We start from the raw sequence: 23,042 nt of genomic DNA on the forward strand, positions 1-23,042 counted from the left end.
TTTTGACCGAACCGTCGATTCTCCTGCTCCTCGGATGCTGCCTGACTTGCTGTGCTTTTCCAGCACCACACTCTGAACTCTCAGCTAACTGTTCAATCTCCAGCCAATTGGTCTTGGGACGCTCCACGATTTAAAGACAACAATCGGACGTCGGCTTTAGTCTCGAGCACATTGAACGTTTGCTTCCCGCCTGTTCCTCGTCGCACCAATCAGTGATCTCGTTGGGCGCATGCACCCTACCGGCGATCTCCCCCGCCCCAACCGGACTGACGAAGTACGTATGCACCTGATCGCCCCGCCTCCTCGACAACGAATTGAGCATGCGTCATGCTGCCCGGCTGGTGGGAATTGCGCAGGCGCGGATTTCCGCGGGTGCTTGAGAGCGGGACTGGCAGAACGACAACGGTAAAACAAAAATAACTGGGGTGAAACCCGGTGAGGGGAAAGCAGAAGTCTAATGGCGAGATAAGACCCATGCCTGGCTCTGTGATTCTCCGCGTCTTTGTGACGTACGTGTCCTGGGTCGAGGCTTTCCCCGCGTGGAATAGGCCGCAGGCCTTTGTTACTGCGGGCTCTAGTGATGATGCGTTGACCGGGCAAGGGAGAGAGAGCAGCCGGCCGGAAAATTCATTGCCAGTCCCAGATTCACTGTCAGTAACTGGGTGGACCTCGCTGTTTTAGTTCGGGGCAGGGGGCGGGGTGCTAATGGACCTGCGAGCAGTCGGATCGCCGACTTCTGGTGTCCGGGTTGATAGAGGGCTTCAGTTTCCTTATCCCCGAGGTCGTTACTGAAATCCGGATTTTGGCTCACCGACTTCATTCTTGTACGAGGCAGTCCCCTGATCTTACGAAAAGCAGTCTGCATTAGTTTGTATTTTTAACACAGTCGGGGGGGGGGAACCTTTTATTCTTCAATGCACAAGAAAGCAGAATAATCCTTTAAACTAGTCTCATGCTATCAACGCTTCTTTCTCCCCTTTTCCTCCTTTGCTCCGGTATTGCATTGTATTAGCTTGTCTGAACCTGTTAACATAATGATATTGATCTGTTTGCTGCTTTGATTAGGTGAGAGAGATCATTTAACTTATGGGTGGGTGATTTCAATCGGACTTCTGTTGTTTTGTTACAACACTTGTGTTTTCTTTATTGTAACAAGGCTTTGTTAACTACTTAAAGTTATAGAGATGTACAGCATGGAAACATACCCTTCGGTCCAACCCGTCCATGCTGACCAGATATCCCAACCCAATCTAGTCCCACCTGCCAGCACCAGGCCCATATCCCTCCAAGCCCTTTCTATTCATATACCCATCCAGATGCCTCTTAAATGTTGCAATTGTATCAGCCTCCACCACATCCTCTGACAGCTCATTCCATACACATACCACTCTCTGCGTGAAAAAGTTGCCCCTTAGGTCTCTTTTATATCTTTCCCCTCACAGTAAACCTATGCTCTCTAGTTCTGGACTCCCTGACCCAAAAGACTTTGTCTATTTATCCTATCCATGCCCCTTATAATTTTGTAAACCTCTATAAGGTCACCCCTCAGCCTCTGACGCTCCAGGGAAAACAGCCCCAGCCTGTTCAGCCTCTCCCTGCAGCTCAGATCCTCCAACCCTGGCAACATCCTTGTAAATCTTTTCTGAACCCTTTCAACTTTCACAACATCTTTCCGATAGGAAGGAGACCAGAATTGCATGCAATATTCCAACAGTGGCCTAACCAATGTCCTGTACCACCACCACATGACCTCCCAACTCCGCTACTCAATACTCTGACCAATAACGAAAAGCATACCAAATGCCGCCTTCATTATCCTATCTACCTGCGACTCCACTTTCAAGGAGCTATGAATCTGCACTCCAAGGTCTTTTTGTTCAGCAACACTCCCTAGAACCTTACCATTAAGTGTACTTGTGGAATTTCGGTTGTATTGTGGAGGTGATGATTTGGAGGTGCTGGTGTTGGACTGGGGTGGACAAAGTTAAAAATCACAACACCAGGTTATAGTCCAACAGGTTTATTTCGAAACACTAACTTTTGCAGTGCTGCTCCTTCATCAACTAACCGATAAAGGACCATTGTTGCAAAAGCTAGTGCTTCCAAATAAACCTGTTGGACTATAACCTGGTGTGATTTTTAACAGTATTAAAGCAGTGTCGATATAAAGCAAAGCTTCATGACTTTGTTAGCTGGGCTATATAAGGCTAGGAAGTATCTTGTTTAATAGCTGGTCGTTATTAAACAGCCCAGTGCGACAGTGCACGAGTGACCTAGATGTCTTATTTTCCATGGGGGTGAAGGAAGGGTTGCAGGAACATGTTATTGAATGTACAGATATTACATTTAACCTAAGTGCCCCCATGGTCAGGGAGCATCCTGTCATGGTGCAAAAGCTCATGCATGGACAAGGCATTATGGTCTCTTAAGAAACAGGAAAATGTGTGTGCTGTTCAGCCCCTCAAACCTGCTCTGTCATTCAGTAGGATTATGGCTGATCTAACACTCTTCACATCCACTTTCTTGGATTTTTCCTGTAACTCTTGATTTCTCCTACTAATCAAGAATCTGTCTCCGCTTTAAACATATACCGCTCTGACCCCACAGCACCTTGTGGCAAAGAGTTCCAAAGACATTAAAGCTCGGAAGAAATTCCTCCTCATTTTAATTTTAATTTGACACTCTTTAAGCCAAAGACTACACCCGCTGGTCCTAGACTGTCCCATGAGGGGAAACATTCTGTCTGTGTTTACCCGTTAAGCCCCTTGAGAATCCCATATGTTTCAATTAGATCACCTCTCATTCTTCTAAATTCAAACAAATGGAATCCTAGGGATGAATTCAGAATATACAGTGCTGAACATTGGAGCTTAGGTTCCAATCACTTTGGCACTGGTGTTGATTTCAGCTGGTGGCTATGTGACATTGTTTCATTACAATTCTAGTCACTCTTGACAAAGGCAGCTAACCTACTGAGCTCTCTGTTTCATGTATAAATCACTGGATTCAGTCTGAACTGATAATGGATAAAGTGTGGCTACATTCTGCTTTTGTTTCCTCAGATTAGTGAGAGACTAGTCAAGATTACAGAATGAAAGTATAAACATTTGAGGGTCATAGTTTAGAATGCATCTTCACTGGTGGTGCAGATCCTCCGTTGGCTTGAAGATAATAAGTCTGAGACTTCCGTGGCACGATACTCAATGCATTGCTCTCATTCTTTACGAATTCACTGTTTCAGCTAGTGGTTAATGGTATTTCTTTCAGACGTAACATAACATGAGTGGGTGGAAGAGAACTTCTGTAAATCTGACATTGTATAATCAAATATGAGTGAGAATAGGAATGATTTTTGGATCATTGGAATCTCTTTTGGGGTAGAAATGACCTGTACAAGAAGGATGGATTGTACTTAAATTGGAAGGGGACTAATATACTGGCAGGGAGATTTGCTCAAGCCTCTCTGGAGGATTTAAACTCGTAAGGTGGGGGAGTGGGACCCAGGGAGATAGTGAGGAAAGAGATCAATCTGAGACCGATACAGTTGAGAACAGAAGCGAGTCAAACAGTCAGGGCAGACAGGGACAACATAGGACTAATAAATTAAACTGCATTTATTTCAATGCAAGGGGCCTAACAGGGAAGGCAGATGAACTCAGGGCATGGTTAGGAACATGGGACTGGGATATCATAGCAATTACAGAAAGATGGCTCAGGGATGGGCAGGACTGACAGCTTAATGTTCCAGGATACAAATGCTGCAGGAAGGATAGAAAGAGAGATGGGGGGGGGGGTAGCATTTTTGATAAGGGATAGCATTACAGCTGTGCTGAGGAAGGATATTCCCGGAAATACATCCAGGGAAGTTATTTGGGTGGAACTGAGAAATAAGAAAGGGATGATCACCTTATTGGGACTGTATTATAGACCCCCTAATAGTCGGAGGGAATTTGAGAAACAAACTTGTAAGGAGATCTCAGCTATCTGTAAGAAAAATAGGGTGGTTATGGTAGGGGATTTTAACTTTCCAAATATAGACTGGGACTGCCATAGTGTTAAGGGTTTAGATGGAGAGGAATTTGTTAAGTGTGTACAAGACAATTTTCTGATTTAAGTATGTGGATGTACCAACTAGAGAAGGTGCAAAACTTGGCTTACTCTTAGGAAATAAGGCAGGGCAGATGACTGAGGTGTCAGTGGGGGAGCACTTTGGGGCCAGCGACCATAATTCTATTAGATTTAAAATAGTGATGGAAAAAGGTAGACCCGGTCTAAAAGTTGAAGTTCTAAATTGGAGAACGGCCAATTTTGACGGTATTAGGCAAGAACTTTCGAAAGCTGATTGGGGGTAGATGTTCGCAGGTAAAAGGACAGCTGGAAAATGGGAAGCCTTCAGAAATTAGATAACGAGAATCCAGACAAACTATATTCCTGTCAGGGTGAAAGGAAAGACTGGTAGGTATAGGGAATGCTGGATGACTAAAGAAAGTGAGGGTTTGGTTAAGAAAAAGAAGAAAGCATATGTCAGGTATAGACAGGATAGTTCGAGTGAATCCTTACAAGAGTATAAAGGCAGTAAGAGTACACTTAAGAGGGAAATCAGGAGGGTAAAAAGGGGACATGAGATAGCTTTGGCAAATAGAATTAAGGACAATCCAAAGAGTTTTTACAAATACATGAAGGACAAAAGGGCAACTAAGGAGAGAATAGGACCCCTCAAAGATCAGCAAGGTGGCCTTTGTATGAAGCCACAGAAAATGGGGGAGATACTAAATGAGTATTTTGCCTCAGTATTTACTGTGGAAAAGGATATGGAAGATGTGGACTGCAGGGAAATAGATGGTGACATCTTGCAAAGTGTCCATATTACGGAAGAGGAAGTGCAAGGTGTATTGAAACGCATAAAAGTGGATCAGGCGTACTCTAGAACTCTGTGGAAAGCTAGAGAAGTGATTGCTGGGCCTCTTGCTGATATACTTGTATCATTGATAGTCACAGGTGAAGTGCCGGAAGACTGGAGGTTGGCTAACGTGGTGCTACTGTTTAAGATGGGTGGTAAGGACAAGCCAGGGAACTATAGATCAGTGAGCCTGATATCGGTGGTGGGCAAGTTGTTGGAGGGAATCCTGAGGGACAGGATGTACATGTATTTGGAAAGGCAAGGACTGATTAGGGATAGTCAACATGGTTTTGTGCATGGGAAATCCTATTTCTCAAACTTGATTGAGTTTTTTGAAGAAGTAACAAAGAGGATTGATGAGGGCAGAGTGGTAGATGTGACCTATATGGACTTCAGTAAGGTGTTCAACAAGGTTCCCCATGGGAGACTGATTGGCAAGGTTAGATCTGGCAGAATACAGGGAGAAACTTGAAAGGATTTGTGGGCGGCATGGTGGCACAGTGGTTAGCACTGCTGCCTCACAGCGCCAGAGGCCCGGGTTCAATTCCCACCTCAGGCGACTCTGTGTGGATTTTGCACGCTCTCCCCGTGTTTGCGTGGGCTTTGCTCCGGTTTCCTCCCACAGTCCAAAGATGTGCAGGTCAGGTGAATTGGCCATGCTAAATTGCCCGTAGTGTTAGGTAAGGGGTACGTGTAGGGGTATGGGTGGGTTGCGTTTCGGCGGGGCGGTGTGGACTTGTTGGGCTGAAGGGCCTGTTTCCACACTGTAATGTAATCTAATCTAAACTAGCCATTTAGATACAGAACTAGCTCAAAGTTAGAAGACAGAGGGTGGTGGAGGGTTGTTTTTCAGACTGGGGAGGCCTCTGACCAGTGGAGCGCCACAAGAATTGGTGCTGGCTCCTCTACTTTTTGTCATTTACATAAATGATTTGGATGCGAGCAGAAGAGGTTTGGTTAGTAAGTTTGCAGATGACCCCAAAATTGGAGGTGTAGTGGACAGTGAAGAAGGTTACCTCAGATTACAGCAGGATCTGGACCAGATGGGCCAATGGGCTGATGGAGTTTAATTCAAATAAATGCGAGGTGCTGCATTTTGGGAAGGCAAATCTTAGCAGGACTTATATACTTAATGGTAAGGTCCTAGGGAGTGTTGCTGAACAAAGACCTTGGAGTGCAGGTTCATAGCTCCTTGCAGGTAGATAGGATAATGAAGAAGGCATGTGGTATGCTTTCCTTTATTGGTCAGAGTATTGAGTACAGGAGTTGGGAGGTCATGTTGTACAGGACATTGGTTAGGCCATTGTTGGAATATTGCATGCAATTCTGGTCTCCTTCCTATCGAAAAGATGTTGTGAAACTTGAAAGGGTTCAGAAAAGATTTACAAGGATGCTGCCAGGGTTGGAGGATTTGAGCTATGGGGAGAGGCTGAACAGGTGGGGCTGTTTTCCCTGGAGCATCGGAGGCTAAGGGGTGACCTTATAGAGGTTTACAAAATTATGAGGGGTATGGATAGGATAAATAGACCGTCTTTTCCCTGGAGTCAGGGAGACCAGAACGAGAGGGTTTAGGGTGAGAGGCGAAAGATATAAAAGAGACCTAAGGGGCATCTTTTTCACGCAGAGGGTGATGTGTGCATGGAATGAGCTGCCAGAGGAAGTGGTGGAGGCTGATACAATTGCAACATTTAAAAGGCATTTGGATGGGTATATGAATAGGAAGGGTTTGGAGGGATATGGGCCGGGTGCTTGCAGGTGGGACTAGATTGGGTTGGGATATCTGGTCAGCATGGACGGGTTGGATCAAAGGGTCTGTTTCCATGCTGTACATCTGACTCTCAGTAAGTGGGGTTTGAGAATAGACCCAGGTGAGAACTCTGGAACCATTGGAGTGGGATTCATTATGCTCTTTCCTTTTGTGTGGCTACCACTGATGAGGCAAAAGTGATAGCAGTTCTTTTCCAGGAGGAGATTGGGATGGTCAGTCATGTTGAAGACTGTAAAGAGGTTAAAGAATAATCTAACAACCTCTAAGAATATCATGCATGACTTTGATTAGGGCCATTTTGATATAGTAGTGAGGGAACAATCTTAATCTGGAACATGGACCTCCTGGAAATGTGTGCACAGGTTTGGAAAGTGATTTAAATTAGTCATGGGCTTTGGAAAACAAATGGAGCCAGAAAAGGGGTTTACTTTGCATGGGCAATATTAAAAGGGTGAACTTTTCAGGGATTGATCACATTTGAGGGGAATGCATAATTTACAAAATGAATGGGTACAAGGGTTCGGAAGTGATGTTGAGTGATCAGAGTCCGAGGTGGTTTTTAGGAACCAGATGGGTTGGAGAGAGAAAAAGTTGAAAGGAAACTAGAGAAAGATGCAAAGGGAGCAGTTTTGATACTAAATGCTGAGAGATATGGTGAATATATAAATCACAGAATCCTTACAATGTGGAACCAGGCCTTTCCGACATTCGAGTCCACATAAATCTCCCAAGAGCATCCCACCCAGACCAAGTTCCCTACCTTCTCCCTGTAACCATTTTCCATGACTAACCCACCTAGCCTGCACATCTCTGGACACTATGGGCAACTTAGCTTGTGCAGTCCACCTAACCTGCACATCTTTGGACTGTGGGCGGAAACCTATGCAGACACAAGGCAAATGTCCAAACTCCACACAGTCACCTCAGAGTGGAATACAGCCTGGTTTCTCTGGCACTGAGGCAGCTAATCGCTGAGCCACTATGCCATGTATGTTCAGAAATGCTACTCTGGACTTGAGTGAGTGAAGAAATGGCCATCCTCGGGGTGACAACCAGTATGAGACTTTATTGGGACCAAGAATTCCAAAGCAGAGGGGAAGTGATTGAGCAGTTTGACAACTACAGGCGTTGTGAACAATGTGTCAGTGCAAAAGCAACTAAGTGACTTTCTATTTGTGGCAGTTGCGACAGAGAAAGTAAACTCAATCCACGAGATTGGCCTGTTATTTGTATGTGTATTTTCAAGTGGCGGCTTGTGTATGAAAGGAAAGTTCTCCAGGTTTATATATATACAAAGTGAGGGAGATGTTGCATGCTAGGTTTTTGTCTTTATGTTTCTATCTCAGTATGGCTGAAACAAGCAAGAGAGGTCTGCCTGTGGTGTGTTTCATATATGCCTGAAATTAAATTGGATCAACCATTAAACAAATGTGAATGTTTTTAATGTCCACTCAAAGCTGAGTTGCAGCATCTATTCCCAGTATTACTCCTCCAAATACAATTGAGAAACAAGAAGAATATTGAGGCTTTAAGAGGGGAGTGAAATATCAAGTAAGAGAAATAAAAAAAGAATTCAGTGAAAAGACTGACAGCTAATGTAAAGTGGAATCCCAAAGTCTTCTATGGGCTAATAAATAGTAAAAGAGTGGTTATAGGACGATTAGGCCCAATTTGAGACCAAATCGAGCATTTACACTTGGAAGCAGGGGGCATGACTGAGGTGTTAAATGAATAGTTTGCTTCTGACAAAAGAGGACAATACTTAGTGACAGAGGACAAAATTCTGTTGCTAAAAAGGTTCCAAGTTAACGCCGAAAAGTCTTGGCTAGACTATTGGTAGTTAAAGTTAACAAGGCGCTGGGACCAGATGAGATGCATCCAAGGATTTTAAGAGGTAAGGGTAGAAATAGAGGGCACTGGCATTAATCTTTTGATCTTTCCTGGTCCTGGAGAATTGCAGACATTATGGCCTTGTTCAAGAAAGGTTGGAAGGATAATCCTAGCAAATAAAGACCAGTCAGTTTAACTTTGGGGATGCTTCAAGCAATAATTGTAAAGATTCTATTCCATTCAAAAATTGTGGAAATAGGTCGTTTGGCCCAACAAGTTCACACCGACCCTCCAAAGAGTAACCCACCCAGACCCATTCCCCTACCCTATTATTCTACATTTACCCCTGACTAATGCACCTAACCTACACATCCCTGAACACTATGAGCAATTTAACATGGCCAATTCACCTAACCTACATATCTTTTGGATTGTGGGGGGAAACTGGAGCATCCAGAGGAAACCCAGGCAGACACCGGGAGAATATGCAAACTCCAAATGGACAGTGGCCTGAGGCTGGAATTGACCACATTCCTGGCGCTGTGAGGCAACAGTGCTAACCACTGAGCCACCGTTAGTGTTCACATGGAAAAAGGCAGGTTAGTTGGGAAGGGTCAGCATGGATATGAAAAGGGGAAATCATTTAACTGGTTGCCTTTTATTTTTTGAAGGATTAACAGGCTTGATGGGGTAATCTGTTGAAACATTAGTGGGCGGCACAGTGGTTAGCACTGCTGCCTCACAGCGCCAGAGACCCAGGTTCAATTCCTGCCTCAGGCGATTGACTGTGTGGAGTTTGCACGTTCTCCCTGTGCCTGCGTGGGTTTCCTCCGGGTGCTCCGGTTTCCTCCCACAGTCCAAAGATGTGCAGGTCAGGTGAATTGGCCATGCTAAATTCCCCGTAGTTTTAGGTAAGGGGTAAATGTAGGGGTATGGGTGGGTTTCGCTTTGGCGGGTCGGTGTGGACTTGTTGGGCCGAAGGGCCTGTTTCCACACTGTAATGTAATCTAATCTAATCTAAAAATTAGACATGAATTTGCAGAAAGCATATGGTACACTGTCACACAACAGACGTGAGGAGCATGATATAAAAGAGACAGTTGGAACATGGATACAATATTGTTTCCAAGCACTCAAGCAGTCATTGTAATGTGTAATTTTTGGGCTGGAGGAGGGTTTGTAGTGGACTTCCCCAGGGGTCAGTATTGGGACCCCTGCTTTTCCTGATATATATTTATGGTCTGGATTTTGATATGCAGAGGACAATTTCAAAGTTTGCAAATGACACACAATTGTAAGAATTGTAAACTCTGAGGAGGACAGTGTAGGACTCTAAAAGGATATTGGCAAGGGTTGGCGAAGTGGGTGGACAGGTGGCAGATGCAGGGAAGTGCAAGGTGAGGTTTGATGTAGGCAAGTGCAAGGTGAGCCACATAGGTAGGATGAACATTGACAAACTATATAAAGTAAGAGGGTGCGGGTGCAGAGGAACCTGGGTGTGTATATATGCACAGATCATTGAAGGTGTCAGGACAGGTGCAGAGAGCAATTGATAAAACATTGTGTCATTGGCTTTATTAATAGGAGCAGAGTACAGAGCAAGCAGCTGATCTTGAACTGTGTAAGACACTTGTTAGTCCTCAGCAGGAATATTGTGTACAGGTGTGGACGCCACATAGAAAAGATACAAATGCAATGGAGAGAGTGCAGAAGCAATTTACAAGAATAGTTCAATGTTGAGGATGTTTTGAAGATAGATGGAAGAAGTTGGGAGTGTTCTCAGAGTGGAAGGCTGGGAGGAGATTTGATAGAGGTTTTCAAGATCGTGAATAAGCTGGATAGAGTAGATGTGGGTTAGCTGTTTCTATTCATAAAATGAACAAGAATACAAGGTGTAGATTTAAAGTGATATGCAAATGAACAAGGGTGATGTGAGAACAAAACTTATCACAGCAAGTAATTAGGGTATGGAATGCACTGCCTAGATATGTAGTGAAGGCAGGTTCAGTTGAGGCATTCACAAGGCTATTGAATGTTTTGCTGTTTTGGATAGTAATAGTGTGCCAGGATATAGGGAAAAAGCAGGAGATTGACATTGGATAATAGGCCCCATTCTGTATTGTAATAATTCTGTGATTCTGCTTCTGACTGGGGAACATACTACCTTGTTTAAAAGGTAGGATTGCATAATGTAATTCAGGGCCATTGCGATGCTGAAAATTGGATTTGATCGGCTTGAGGGACTAAATTTTAGTTTTATAAATTTCCCGCTCTTCTTGTTCATTTTATGATTATCCGCACACCTGGGTGGGGAATGTTTTCGGATAATCAAATGCCGGGTAACACAGTTTAGCTAAGCATCGGGACCTTGCGATCTTGTCCAAATAATCTGAAATTCGGACAATCGAGATTCCTCTGTATTAGCCTAGGTATTTATTAGTTTAATAGCCTTTCGCAGAAATTACATGGTTCCAGGTGGTCATAAAGTGTTTCCAGTGTGATGCATGAGCCACTGATTCTGCAACAGTAGCAGGACTTGGAGATGTAAATTCTCAGACCGACCCTGTGCTTTTACTGTCTAATTACAAATTTCTCATGCAGACTTTTCATGTAGATCCCAGTAAGCACCAAGGGCTGCCTCAATCTGTTTTACTCTCTGAAACCCTGAGAGATTAAAATAGTGCATTTAAGGTTCAGCTTTTGTTGCTGGTTAGGTTGTTTGTGTGATTACTAACTACATTTGAAGTTCTCAGTTGGCATTGATTTTTACAGTTGAATAAATATTCTTTGGGCTTCAGTGTTTGCCTTCATACCTCACCTTTCACTGTATTTGACTATTATCGTTGCCTGCTGAAGTTCCCATGGTGTGGTTGTCTGTGCTGCATATTTGTGCGTGCACATTGAGTAATATAACTCAAATATTTACACTGATTCATACACGTTCCTCTAGCCTGCCTGCTGTGGCTCTCAGAAAAAAATGGCTGATCTGATTGTGGCCACATCTCCAATTTCCTGCCTATCGTAATAACCTCTGTCTCTCTGTCAGTCAAAAATCTTTCTTCCTCGAAAAGTTTTCAATGATCCCACCTTCATCTGTCTCCGAGGAAGAGAGTTACAAAATTCATGAACGTCTGATGAAGAGTTCCTCCTCAACCTTGTCTTATGAAAGGCCCCTTGTTTTTCAAAGTACCAGATTCCCTCACAGTCTAAAACTTTGAAAAAGTGGATAAAGAGTTCATGGGGCACATAAAAATCCACTGGGGGCATCTGAGCAGAACCAGAGGCACAACCCAAATTAGACACAGACCATTCCAAGCTGATGTCTGAAAACTAACCTTCAGAGTAGTGGAAATCTGGATATCTTTTAAATAACATGGTGAGGCCGAAAGTTAATTGAACATTTGAAAACTAAGGTTTATGTTTGTTGTGATGGAGAATTAAGATTTAAAGCTGGTGAATGGAGTTAAGATACAGATGAGTTGTGATCTAATTGAATGGCAGAACAGACTCAATTGGCTGCCTCTGTTCCTTTAGAAATTTTTCAAAGATCTTTAGTCCAAGTTGCTGATCAGTTTTGATCCATCTTTTTTTTCTTTCAAAATAACTAATTGAACATGAAGAATTTTCTTTGTGTGTGAGAGACTCTGAAGGCCTGCTGTTGACCGTAAAAATTGAACTCAATTTGCATGGAGTTGATGTTGCCAAAATATTTGATTGAAAAGAACCATGTTTTTCCAAATTGCCACACAAATAGCTGAGTACAGCAGTCCCTCCCCCACCCTGACTCTGTAGCGAGTCATTTAATTGCCTATCCTCTTTCAATCCAGCAAAGTGTTTAAAATACGCCCTGGCTGTTTTGAGGGGTCACTTGCCAACAACAAAATTGTCAAAAGTGTTCTTCCTTTTATCTTAAAGGCACAATGAATTTCTCATTGTCCTAGCTCTGACATCAGGTGTGCACTGTAGCCTTCAACTGTCCTTGATTAGCATGGGACCATTACAGGTTATGCAAGTTTTCAGAGCGCAAACTTAGCACAGCAGCATTGAAATTGTTTGTCAGTCTCCTTCTTTGAGGAGACTGACGTAAGACATTGGATATTTTGAGTGAGTAGTATTTTACCCTTCATTTGGGTATTCTGAAAAGTCATTTTTGAGTTTTATGCTTAGAGTTTGTCATGTAGGGTGAGAGGGCAAAGATATAAAAGAGACCTACGGGACAACTTTTTTATGCAGAGGGTGGTCCGTGTCTGGAATGAGTTGCCAGAGGAAGTGGTTGAGGCTGGTACAATTGCAACATTTAAAAGGCATTTGGATGGGTATATGAATAGGAAGGGTTTGGAGGGATATGGGCTGGGTGCTGGCAGGTGGGACTAGATTGGGTTGGGATATCTGGTCGGCATGAACGGGTTGGACCGAAAGGTCTGTTTCCATGCTGTACATCTTTGACTCTGTTTCAAACATTTTTTGCCTCAGTCGGTTTTGAGAGTTACTGCTTTTTTTTTTTGCAACTAAGCTATGTTGAAAATCCAAACTGCATCACCTCTTTATTACTGCCAGCGCCTTGCTTGAGAGAGAATGAGAAATTCCACAATGGTTGGGTAACTATAAAATGGCAGACTACTTTGATGGAGAGTTGGGAAACATTGTTCCTGGATTTTCCTTACTCTCTGTCTTTTAAATAAAAAAAGGACCAAGTATGCATTTTTTTTTGAGCTAAAGGTTCTAAACGTCTGTTGGAAGAGGAAAAGCAGCTTGTGTTTCAATATGTTAAGTTCTGACCTGACCGATATATATAGAATGCTGTTCTGTCTGTGTTGTTGCCATGTAATCTGCTCCAGTGCCTGTAAATATGGATCTCTGTGACATTTCAAGAAAACAGCTCGTCATCACCTTGAGGATGATCATCATGAGGGTAATTGGGATTGGGCAATAAATACTGGCCCTGTCAGTGACAGCCCTGTCCTGAGAGAGAATGTAAAAATTAGCATGCTCCATTGTAGCAGTGAGAGGATGTGAATATTGTTTGTCACCTAGGTATTTTAAGCTCCATAGTTATGGGAGTTTCAACTAATCATTTTGTTGAGCAGAGCCAGGAGCTGTGAGAAATCTGGTCACATTGAACAGCTAGGCATTTGAAAATGGTGGTTTTCAAGTGCTCTTAAAAGCCATAACTATTACAGGTACCTGGTACTAACATATTTTAATTGTGTCGAATTGTAAGTGGTCAGACTCTGAGCCAGTTTTATTTCAAAGCATGGAAAGTGTTAATTGACTATATAAGAGAGACATTTATTGCTTTGTGATTGAGTTTACTTTTATCTTTTGCAGCTAAAGAATGTCGTATTACTCCAGAAGTTCCAGAGCTTCAGACTGCAAAGTCTATGTCGGTGATTTGGGAACAGGAGCTGCCAAAGGAGAGCTGGAGCGAGCCTTCAGCTACTATGGCCCTCTAAGGAATGTTTGGGTAGCGCGGAATCCTCCAGGTTTTGCTTTTGTGGAGTTTGAAGACCCCAGAGATGCAGAAGATGCAGTGCGTGGGATGGATGGCAAGTGAGTATTTGGAAAGACCCTTAAAATGTGCAAACACCATATTTGAACACACAATTTCATTGGAAATCCTGACATGAGCTTCTCTTGATGTTGGAGTTGATTTGGATGGTAATTACCTCAATGTCTAGTCTTGTATAGAGCATGCAGCCCACAAACAGGTCATTCAACCTAACTGATCAGTTTTTGTGTTCAATACAAGTTTACTTCCATTCCCCTATTCTTGTTTTCAAGTTTCCTTTAGAACATAGAACATTGCAGCGGAGTACAGGCCCTTCGGCTCTCGATGGTTTCAAAGGTCGGTGCCCAATCTGAAGCCTATCTAACCTACACTATTCCATTTTCATCCATGTATCTATCCAATGACCATTTAAATGCCCTTAAAGTTGGCGAGTCTACTGCAGTTGCAGGCAGGATGTTCCACACCCCTACTGTTGAGTAAAGAAACTACCTCTGATATTTGCCCTATATCTATCACTCCTCAATTTAAAGCTATATCCCCTCATGCTAGCCATCACTATATGAGGAAAAAGGTTCTCACTGTCCACCCTATCTAACCCTCTAATTAGCTTATGTCTCAATTAAGTCACCTCTCAACCTTCTTCTCTCTAATAAAAAGTCTCAAGTCCCTCAGCCTTTCCTCATAAGATCTTCCCTCCATACCAGGCAACATCCGAGTAAATCTCCACTGAATCCTTTCCAAAGCTTCCACATCCTTCTGATCATGCGGTGACCAAAACTGTACGCAGTGCTCCAAATTGCAGCTGTACAAAACTCTGGTGCAGCTGCACATAACCTCATTGCTCCGAAACTCTGTCTGTACCATGTGCTTTCTTAACAACCCTATCAACCTTGGTGACAACTTTCAGGGATCTATGTACATTCACACCGAGATACCTCTGCTCATCTATACTACCAAGAATCTTACCATCAGCCCAGTGCTCTGTAGACCTGTTGCTCCTTTCAAAGCGAATCACCTCACACTTTTTAAACTCCGTTTACACCTCTCAGCCCAGCTCTGCTACTTATCTCTGTCCCTCTGTAACCTGCAAAGTCCTTCAGCACTATCCACAACTCCACCAACCTTCATGTCATCTTAAAATTTCCTAAACCATCCTTCTACATCCTCATCCAGATCTTTTATAAGAATGACAAACAGCAGTGGCCCCAAAACAGATCCTTGTGGTACATCACTAGTAACTGAACTCCAGGATGAACATTTCCCCTCAACACACCACCCTCTGACTTCTTTCAGCTAGCCAATTTCTGATCCAAACTGCCAAATCACCCTCCATCCCATGCCTCCATGTTTTCTGCAAAAGCCTACTGTGGGGAACCTCATCAAACACCTAACTGAAATCCATATACACCATGTCAACTGCTTTACCCTTATCCACCTGTTTGGTCACCTTCTCAAAGAACTCCATAAGTCTGTGCGGTATGACCTATCCTCCACACAACCATGTTGACTATCCTTAAGCAACTTCCTCCTTTCTTTTCTAGATGATGATAAATCCTATCTCTTATAACCCTTTCCAATGCTTTACCCACAACCAAAGTAAGATTCACTGGTCTATAATTACCAAGGTTGTCTCTACTTTCCTTTGTGTTTATCTAACTTCTGCTGAAGGTCACCAATACTATTTGCCTTTAACTACTGTTGGTGGTCAAAAGTTCCATTGTCTATATTCTAACTATTGTTATGGACCAGGCCAGACCCCTTCAAGATTTCAGGAAAGTGGTCCAGACCCTAACTTTGCTAGTTGTTTTAAGCAGGTGTAACGTGGATATTCCAGGAGTGATATAGCTGGCTAAACCACTTAGAACAAAGAAAATTACAGCACAGGAACAGGCTCTTCAGCTCTCCAAGCTTGTGCCGATCAGGATCCTCTATCTAAACCTGTCGCCTATTTTCTAAGGATCTGTATCCCTCTGTTCCCTGCCATTCATCTTTCTGTACAGATACAGCTTAAATTACGCTATCGTGCCTGCCTCTATCATCTCCACTGGCAATGCGTTCCAGGCACGTACCACCCTCTGCATGAAGAACTTTCCACACATCTCCCTTAAACGCTTCCCCTCTCACCTTGAACTCATGACCTCTAGTATTTGAGTCCCCAACTCTAGGGGGAAAAAGCTTCTTGCTATCACCCTTGTTTGTGAGTATCATGATTTTGTAGACCTCAATCAGGTCCCCCTTCAACCTCCATCTTTCTAATGAAAAAAATCCCAATCTACTCAACCTCTCTTCATAGCTAGCACCCTCCATACCAGGCAACATCCTGGTAAACCTTCTCTGCATCCTCTCCAAAGCACCCACATACTTTTGGTAATGTGGCGACCAGAACTGTGTGCGGTTTTCCAAATGTGCCTGAACCAAAGTCCTATACAACTATAACATGACCCGCCAACTCCTGTAATTAATACACTGTCCGATGAAGGAAATCATGCCGTATGCCACCTTGACCACTCTATCGATCTGCATTGCCACCTTCAGGGTGCAATGGAACCCTTGGGATCATGGTAGTCCACAAACCCACCAAAACACTAAAACAGCAGCTAATGAACTTGAAAGACCTTATACAGACAACAAGCAAAACTGATGTCATTTACAAAATATCATGTAAGAACTTGTAACAAACGCTACATTGGACAAACAGGCAGAAAACTAGCCACCAGGATACATGAACACCAACTAGTCACAAAACAACATGACCCTCTCTCACTAGTATCCTTTCATACAGATAAGGAAGGACATCACTTTGACTGGGACGACACATCCATCTTAGGACGAGCCAAACAGAGACACGCACGAGAATTCCTAGAGGCATGGCATTCCAACCGGAACTCTATCAACAAACACAGAGTTGGACCCCATCTACCACCCCTGAGGAAAAGAACAGGAAATGACATCACCACATGAAATGATATCACCAACCCAAAGAAACCCAAACACACAAATAGAAAGCAGGAATCATGTACACTGCTTCTCCTGTGGCCCACAGAAGATTAGATTAGATTACAGTGTGGAAACAGGCCCTTCGGCCCAACAAGTCCACACCAACCCGCCGAAGCGCAACCCACCCATACATTTACCCCTTACCTAACACTACGGGCAATTTAGCATGGCCAATTCACCTTACCTGCACATCTTTGGACTGTGGGAGGAAACCGGAGCACCCGGAGGAAACCCATGCAGACACGGGGAGAATGTGCAAGCTCCACACAGTCAGTCGCCTGAGGCGGGAATTGAACCCAGGTCTTTGGTGCTGTGAGGGAAGATACTGAGGGATAGGATCTATTTATATTTTGAAGAAAATGGGCTTAGCAGTTAGTAAGTTTTGAGAAGATTTGAAGCTCAGGTTGAGGTTCTGGATGTAGGTTTGCTCGCTGAGCTGGGAGGTTCATTGCCTAGTAAGGTGAAGAAACGTCTGGAAATGAACCTCCCAGCTCAGCGAGCAAACCTACATCCAGAACCTCAACCTGAGCTTCAAATCTTCTCAAAACTTACTAACTGCTAAGCCCATTTTCTTCAAAATATAAATAGATCCTATCCCTCAGTATCTTCTCCAGCAGCTTCCCTATCACTGACATCAGGCTCACTGGTCTATAATTACGTGGAGTATCCTTGCTACCCTTAAACAAGGGGACAACATTAGCAATTCTTCAGTCCTCGGGACCTCACCCGTGTTCAAGGATGCTGCAAAGATATCTGTTAAGGCCCCAATTATTTCCTGTCTCGCTTCCCTCAGTAATCTGGGATAGATTCCATCTGGACCTGGGGACTTGTTCACCTTAATGCCTTTCAGAATACACGACACTTCCTCCTTCCTTATGCTGACTTGACCTAGAATAATCAAACATCTATCCCTAATCTCAACATCCATTACGTCCCTCTCCTCAGTGAATAATGATGCAAAGTACTCATTAAGAATCTTGCCCATTTCCTCTGACTCCACACATAACTTTCCTCCTTTGTCCTTGAGTGGGCCAACCCTTCCTGTAGGTACCCTTTTGCTCCTTGTATACAAATGAAAGGCTTTGTGATTTTCCTTAACCCTGTTTGCTAAAGATATTTCATGACTCCTTTTAACCCTCTTAATTCCCCTATTCAGATTGGACATACTTTCCCGATATTCTTGCAAAGCTTCGTCTGTTTTCAGTTGCCTAGACCTTACGTATGCTTCCTTTTCCCTCTTCGTCTCACAATTTCACCTGTCATCTGTGGTTCCCTAATCTTGCCATTTCTGTCCCTCATTTTCACAGGGGCATGTTTGTCTTGCACTCTAATCAGCCTCTCTTTAAAAGCTTCCCACATATCAAATGTGGAGTTTCCTTCAAACAGCTGCTTCCAATCCACATTCCCCAGCTCCTGCTGAATTTTGCTATTGTTGGCCTTCCCCCAATTTAGCACTCTTCCTTTAGGAACACTCTCATCTTTGTCCTAGGGTATTTGAAAACTTATGGAATTGTGATCTCTGTTCCCAAAGTAATCTTCTACTGAAACTTTAACCACCTGGCTGGCTCGTACCCCAACACCAGGTCCAGTATGGCTCCTTCCCGAGTTGGATTATTTACATACTGGATGCTCCTTACAAATTCTGATCCATCTAGACCTCCAATACTACGTGAATCCCAGTCAATGTTGGGAAAATTAAAATCGCCTATCACTACCACCCTGTTGCTCCTACGTCTTTCCATGATCTGTTTCCATATTTGCACCTCTATCTCATGCATACTGTTGGAAGGCCTGGAGTACAGCCCCAACATTGTTACTGCACCCTTCCTATTTCCTAGCTCTCCCTATATTGCCTCACTGCTCGAGTCCTCCATAGTGCCCTCCTTCAGCATAGCTGTAATATCCTCTCTAACCAGTAATGCAACTCCTCTATCCCTTTTACCTCCCTCTCTATCCTGCCTGAAACATCTATATCCTGGGATATTTAGTTGCCAATCATGCCTTTTCCTCAACCAAATCTCAGTAATGGCAATAACATCATACTCCCAGATACTAATCCAAGCCCTGAGTTCATCTGCCTTATCTACTGCACTTCTTGCATTAAAACAAATGCACCTCAGACCGCCTGTCCCTTTGCGTTCATCATCTGCTCCCTCTCTACTCTTTCCCTTAGTTATGCTGACTTCATTATCTAATTCCTTATAGGTTTTAAGTTACTACCTCCTTGCTGTCCACTAACCAACTCATTTGGTTCCCATCCCCCTGCTACATTAGTTTAAACCCTCACCAGTAGTGTTAGCAAAAGCACCCCCAGGATATTGTTTCGAGTCCGGCCCAGGTGTAGAATGTTCAATTAGTAATAGTCCTACCTCTCCCAGAACCGGTCCCAAAAATCTACACCACTCCCTCCTGCACCATTTCTCAAGTCATGCATTCATCCTGCCTATTCTTTCATCTCTACTCTGACTAGCACATGGTACTGGTAGCAATCCTGAGATTACTACCTCTGAGGTCTAACTTTTTAAACTTGGCTCATAATGTCCCATTTCCCACCTCAGTCAGATCAAAATGCTGAGAGACACAGTATAGTTTTATCTCCTTCATCTTTATTCTGGGCACTGGAAGAAGAGAGAACGATTGCCCATGTGCACAGAGACACAAGTTCTCAGTCTTCTCTGGAATAGCAGTTTCTTAATGAATTATCTTGTCATTTACAAGGAGGAGCATCCAGGTAAGGCAACATACATATTAATTGGGTGACTATTACTATCAGCGAGTAAAGATTACACAATGAATCTGGCTTCACATAATGAATACTTTTCACTTTGTTAAACTGACCTTACATACTGAATGCTTCCAATATTGTTAAATGGTTCTACACAATGAATGGTTTTCCACCTTGTTAACCCATTACTCTTGCCTTCAGCACGCCATTGTTAACTGCAAGTTCTTATCTGAGTCATGCTCAACTGAACTTCTTGTTTCTCTCAAACTTAATTCTTTCCTTACCTGCTTATACCCTATACACATTCCAAGTCCCTCTTTTATCATTTCATGATAACCACCTAGATGGCACTATCATCAGCTTTTGTAAGACTCTGTAACCTTCATATCCCTTAAATGATTGAAAGACAAGATAAAGCTCACGTGGTTTACTGTCCGTAGAAAGGCCACTGACAAAAAACATTCCTACCTCCTCTTCACTGTTGTTCGTTTCTTCACTTTTCATGCTCATGACTGGGGAGCTGATTGAATCCGTTGGATCGGGTTGTGGAGGGGTAGGGGGTGGTCCAAAGGCGTGCTTTACCTGTGAATGGAGAAACTCCAGAGAAGATGTTAGCTGCTGAAAGTATCTTTGCATTCCTCCCTCATTCCTTCCTTGCCAAGGTGGTCATCAGTATGAAGACAATCACACATTTAACAACACTAAATTGTGTCTGCCTATTTCAACATGCTTTGAATTCTTGAAGTCTGTAACTCTGTTCACTACCCATTATGCTATCAAGTTTTATACAATCCACAAATCTCTAAACTGTACTGCCTAAACAACTCAGTCAATTATAAACAACAATCAATGGTCCTAACATCAAACCCTCAGGGGACCTCATTCAGATTTTCCAAAAATCATTTTCCTCCAACAAATTAATACTTGGCTAATGCAAAAGCTGTCAGGAAAAGTATTTCAGGAGTCTGGAACAGCTAGAAAACAACAAAAGGTTTCCTGTGCTTTAGCAATTGAAGGGGCAGTTTCAGTTCAGATTTAAATCTCAAATATTTGTGGGAAACAAATACAGAATATTTTAAAATATGTTCTCCAAATGAAACTTCCCAAATAATAGTTGAAATTACGGTGGTAATTTTGGTAGAGATCAACATTCTTTGGCTCCCTTCATATTGCAAATTCAATGAAGTCTTAACAATAATTAACAGAATTTAAACAGCTCATTCAAGTTCTGATATTCTCTAGAAAATCTTAACAAAACACCGAACTAAAAATGCACTGATCTTTTTGTAAACACTCTGCACAGTAGCAGCACAGAAATTATAATACAGTACTCTGATCTGGCTAAAGCATGACCACTGATCCAACTTTTTTTTTAAACGGGCATTGTAGAATTTCAAACAAATCAGGGGCTCAAGGTACTCAATCAATTTGTTTTAAGGTTACAAGTTTGATCATTTTAAAAAGAACCATAATGTTGTACAATTTCAGTTGTAAAAGCAAAATCTGCTCCATTACATAGCCCACAAAACAAATTGAATTGCGACCCTAATTCAAACAAGGCAAAACAGTTACTTAAAAGGATTTTCTGAACCACTATTTTAACAAACCAAAATTTCTAAACGTTGGACGCTCTCAGCATGGTACAATTTACATTGAAACTTTCCTTTTTCAACTCAAGTATTAGTACAACCTTAATTTCAGCGTTTCTCATTTTGCTTTATTGCATCCTCTTGCTGAAGTTAAACTTGTAAAAAGAGAAAGCCCTAGCAGTGGACCACATGGCATTGTGATCCAAGCCGCTTTCTTCCCCCAGAACAAAGATTCGCAGAGCCTCAAATTTTGCCACTAGGGGACTTTAACCCCTTTCTCACTTTACTCCTCAGGGGGGCTCGACCCCCAGTTAAACACAGAGGACTCTAATCTCAATTAAATGCAAAGAACTCGAATCCCGCTTAAACACACAAAACTCGAGCCCCAATCAAACACAGAGAGCTCGAACCTCACTCTCACCCCTGCCCCCGGGACTCAAGCCCCAATTACATCCTCTGGCCTCAAACCCTCGAACCTCGGTTTGTCAGCGCACTGCCATATCTGTATTTATCGACTGAACTATTTACCATTTGAGGAATCCATAGAATAGAAAGCGATTGAGCACGGAGACCATTTCCGACACAGGAATATTGAGAGGGAGTAAAGTTTAAAATCTTACCTTGTGGGCTCATCCATTTTTTGCCTATATGAACCATGACAGCTGACTGCTCACCCTGCCCCTTCAGAATTTTCTGCAGCCAACCTGAGACATCCCTGACCCGTGCACTTGGGAGGCAACATACCATTCAGGACTATAGTTTTTGACCACAAACTCCTATCTACTCCCCTTACACTTGAATTCCCTATGACTGTAGCCCCTCCATTCTTTTTCCTGCCCTCCTGTACAGCAGAGGCCAGCTATGGTGCCATGAACCTGGCTACTGCTGCCTTCCCCTGGTGAGCCATCTCCCCAACAGTATCCAAAACAGTACACCTGTTTTGGTGGAACATGACCGCAGGGGACACCTGCACTGCCTTCCGACTCTTTGTCTGCCTTTTGGTCACCCATTCCCTTACTCCCTCAGCATTCCTAATCTCCAGTGTGATCAATTCACCAAACATGCTATCCACAACCACCTCAGCATTGCAGATGTTAATTTTAAACAAAACAGAATTTATTTACAAAATTACCGAATGAAACACAAAAAGAGAACAGAATACAGAATAACATAACCTATCCAAAAACTCAATAGATCATCCCAACTTAATGATGCTGTTCCAAATACTTGCAAGAATCTCCATAAACACTCCCTTGGCACAATAGGTAAAGTCAAACACAGGGTCTTACAGGAGAGAAGTCAGGGAGAATACCAGCATGGACCTGCTTCTTTGGGTGCAGCAGCTTCCAAACTGCCTGACTGCTTTCAGTGTATAGCCAGATCAAACCAGAGAAAAGATGAGCTGGGAGAACTGTCTGCTTCCCTTTCATTGTACATGTCATTTTTAACTTAAAAGCCTTTTGCCTGAGGGAGTATCTGTTAGCTATAATCAAATTGGCCCTAAAACACTTCAACTTTTTGAATTCTGTGTCTTTTGCGACCTCTGAAAAAACATCAAGGACAACATAACCTTGTTAAAGGAGTAGCATTGTCGCATTATTTAGTGTAAGGAAGCTTTTCCTAAATTCAATCTTAGATTTATTCGTAGCTATTATTCATTAACTTTTGTTTGGGGTTATGGAAAACTGGAAACATCTTCTGTATGATTTCCCCCCCACCCCCAA

The 23,042-nt window shown here is 43.0% G+C and overlaps 1 protein-coding gene across 4 annotated transcripts in view; it reads left to right on the plus strand.

Moving 5' to 3' along the window:
- Nucleotides 1-316: 316 nt before the first annotated feature.
- Nucleotides 317-23,042, plus strand: part of srsf7a (serine and arginine rich splicing factor 7a) — a 36,299-nt gene continuing 13,573 nt past the window's right edge. For all 4 annotated transcript variants that reach the window (XR_006309876.2, XM_043680962.2, XM_043680963.2 and 1 more), the window contains exons 1-2: nt 317-405; nt 13,827-14,048. Coding sequence is in view for 3 of the 4 variants with exons in the window: in XM_043680962.2 (XP_043536897.1) it covers nt 13,834-14,048 (215 nt within the window). In the remaining variant the exon portion in view is untranslated. The remainder of the gene's footprint in view (nt 406-13,826; nt 14,049-23,042) is intronic.

The sequence above is a fragment of the Chiloscyllium plagiosum genome, unplaced genomic scaffold, assembly GCF_037043375.1.
Source record: "Chiloscyllium plagiosum isolate Xiang-an unplaced genomic scaffold, Cpla_swu_hap1 HiC_scaffold_47, whole genome shotgun sequence".
In the NCBI taxonomy this organism is placed as follows: Eukaryota; Metazoa; Chordata; class Chondrichthyes; order Orectolobiformes; family Hemiscylliidae; genus Chiloscyllium; species Chiloscyllium plagiosum.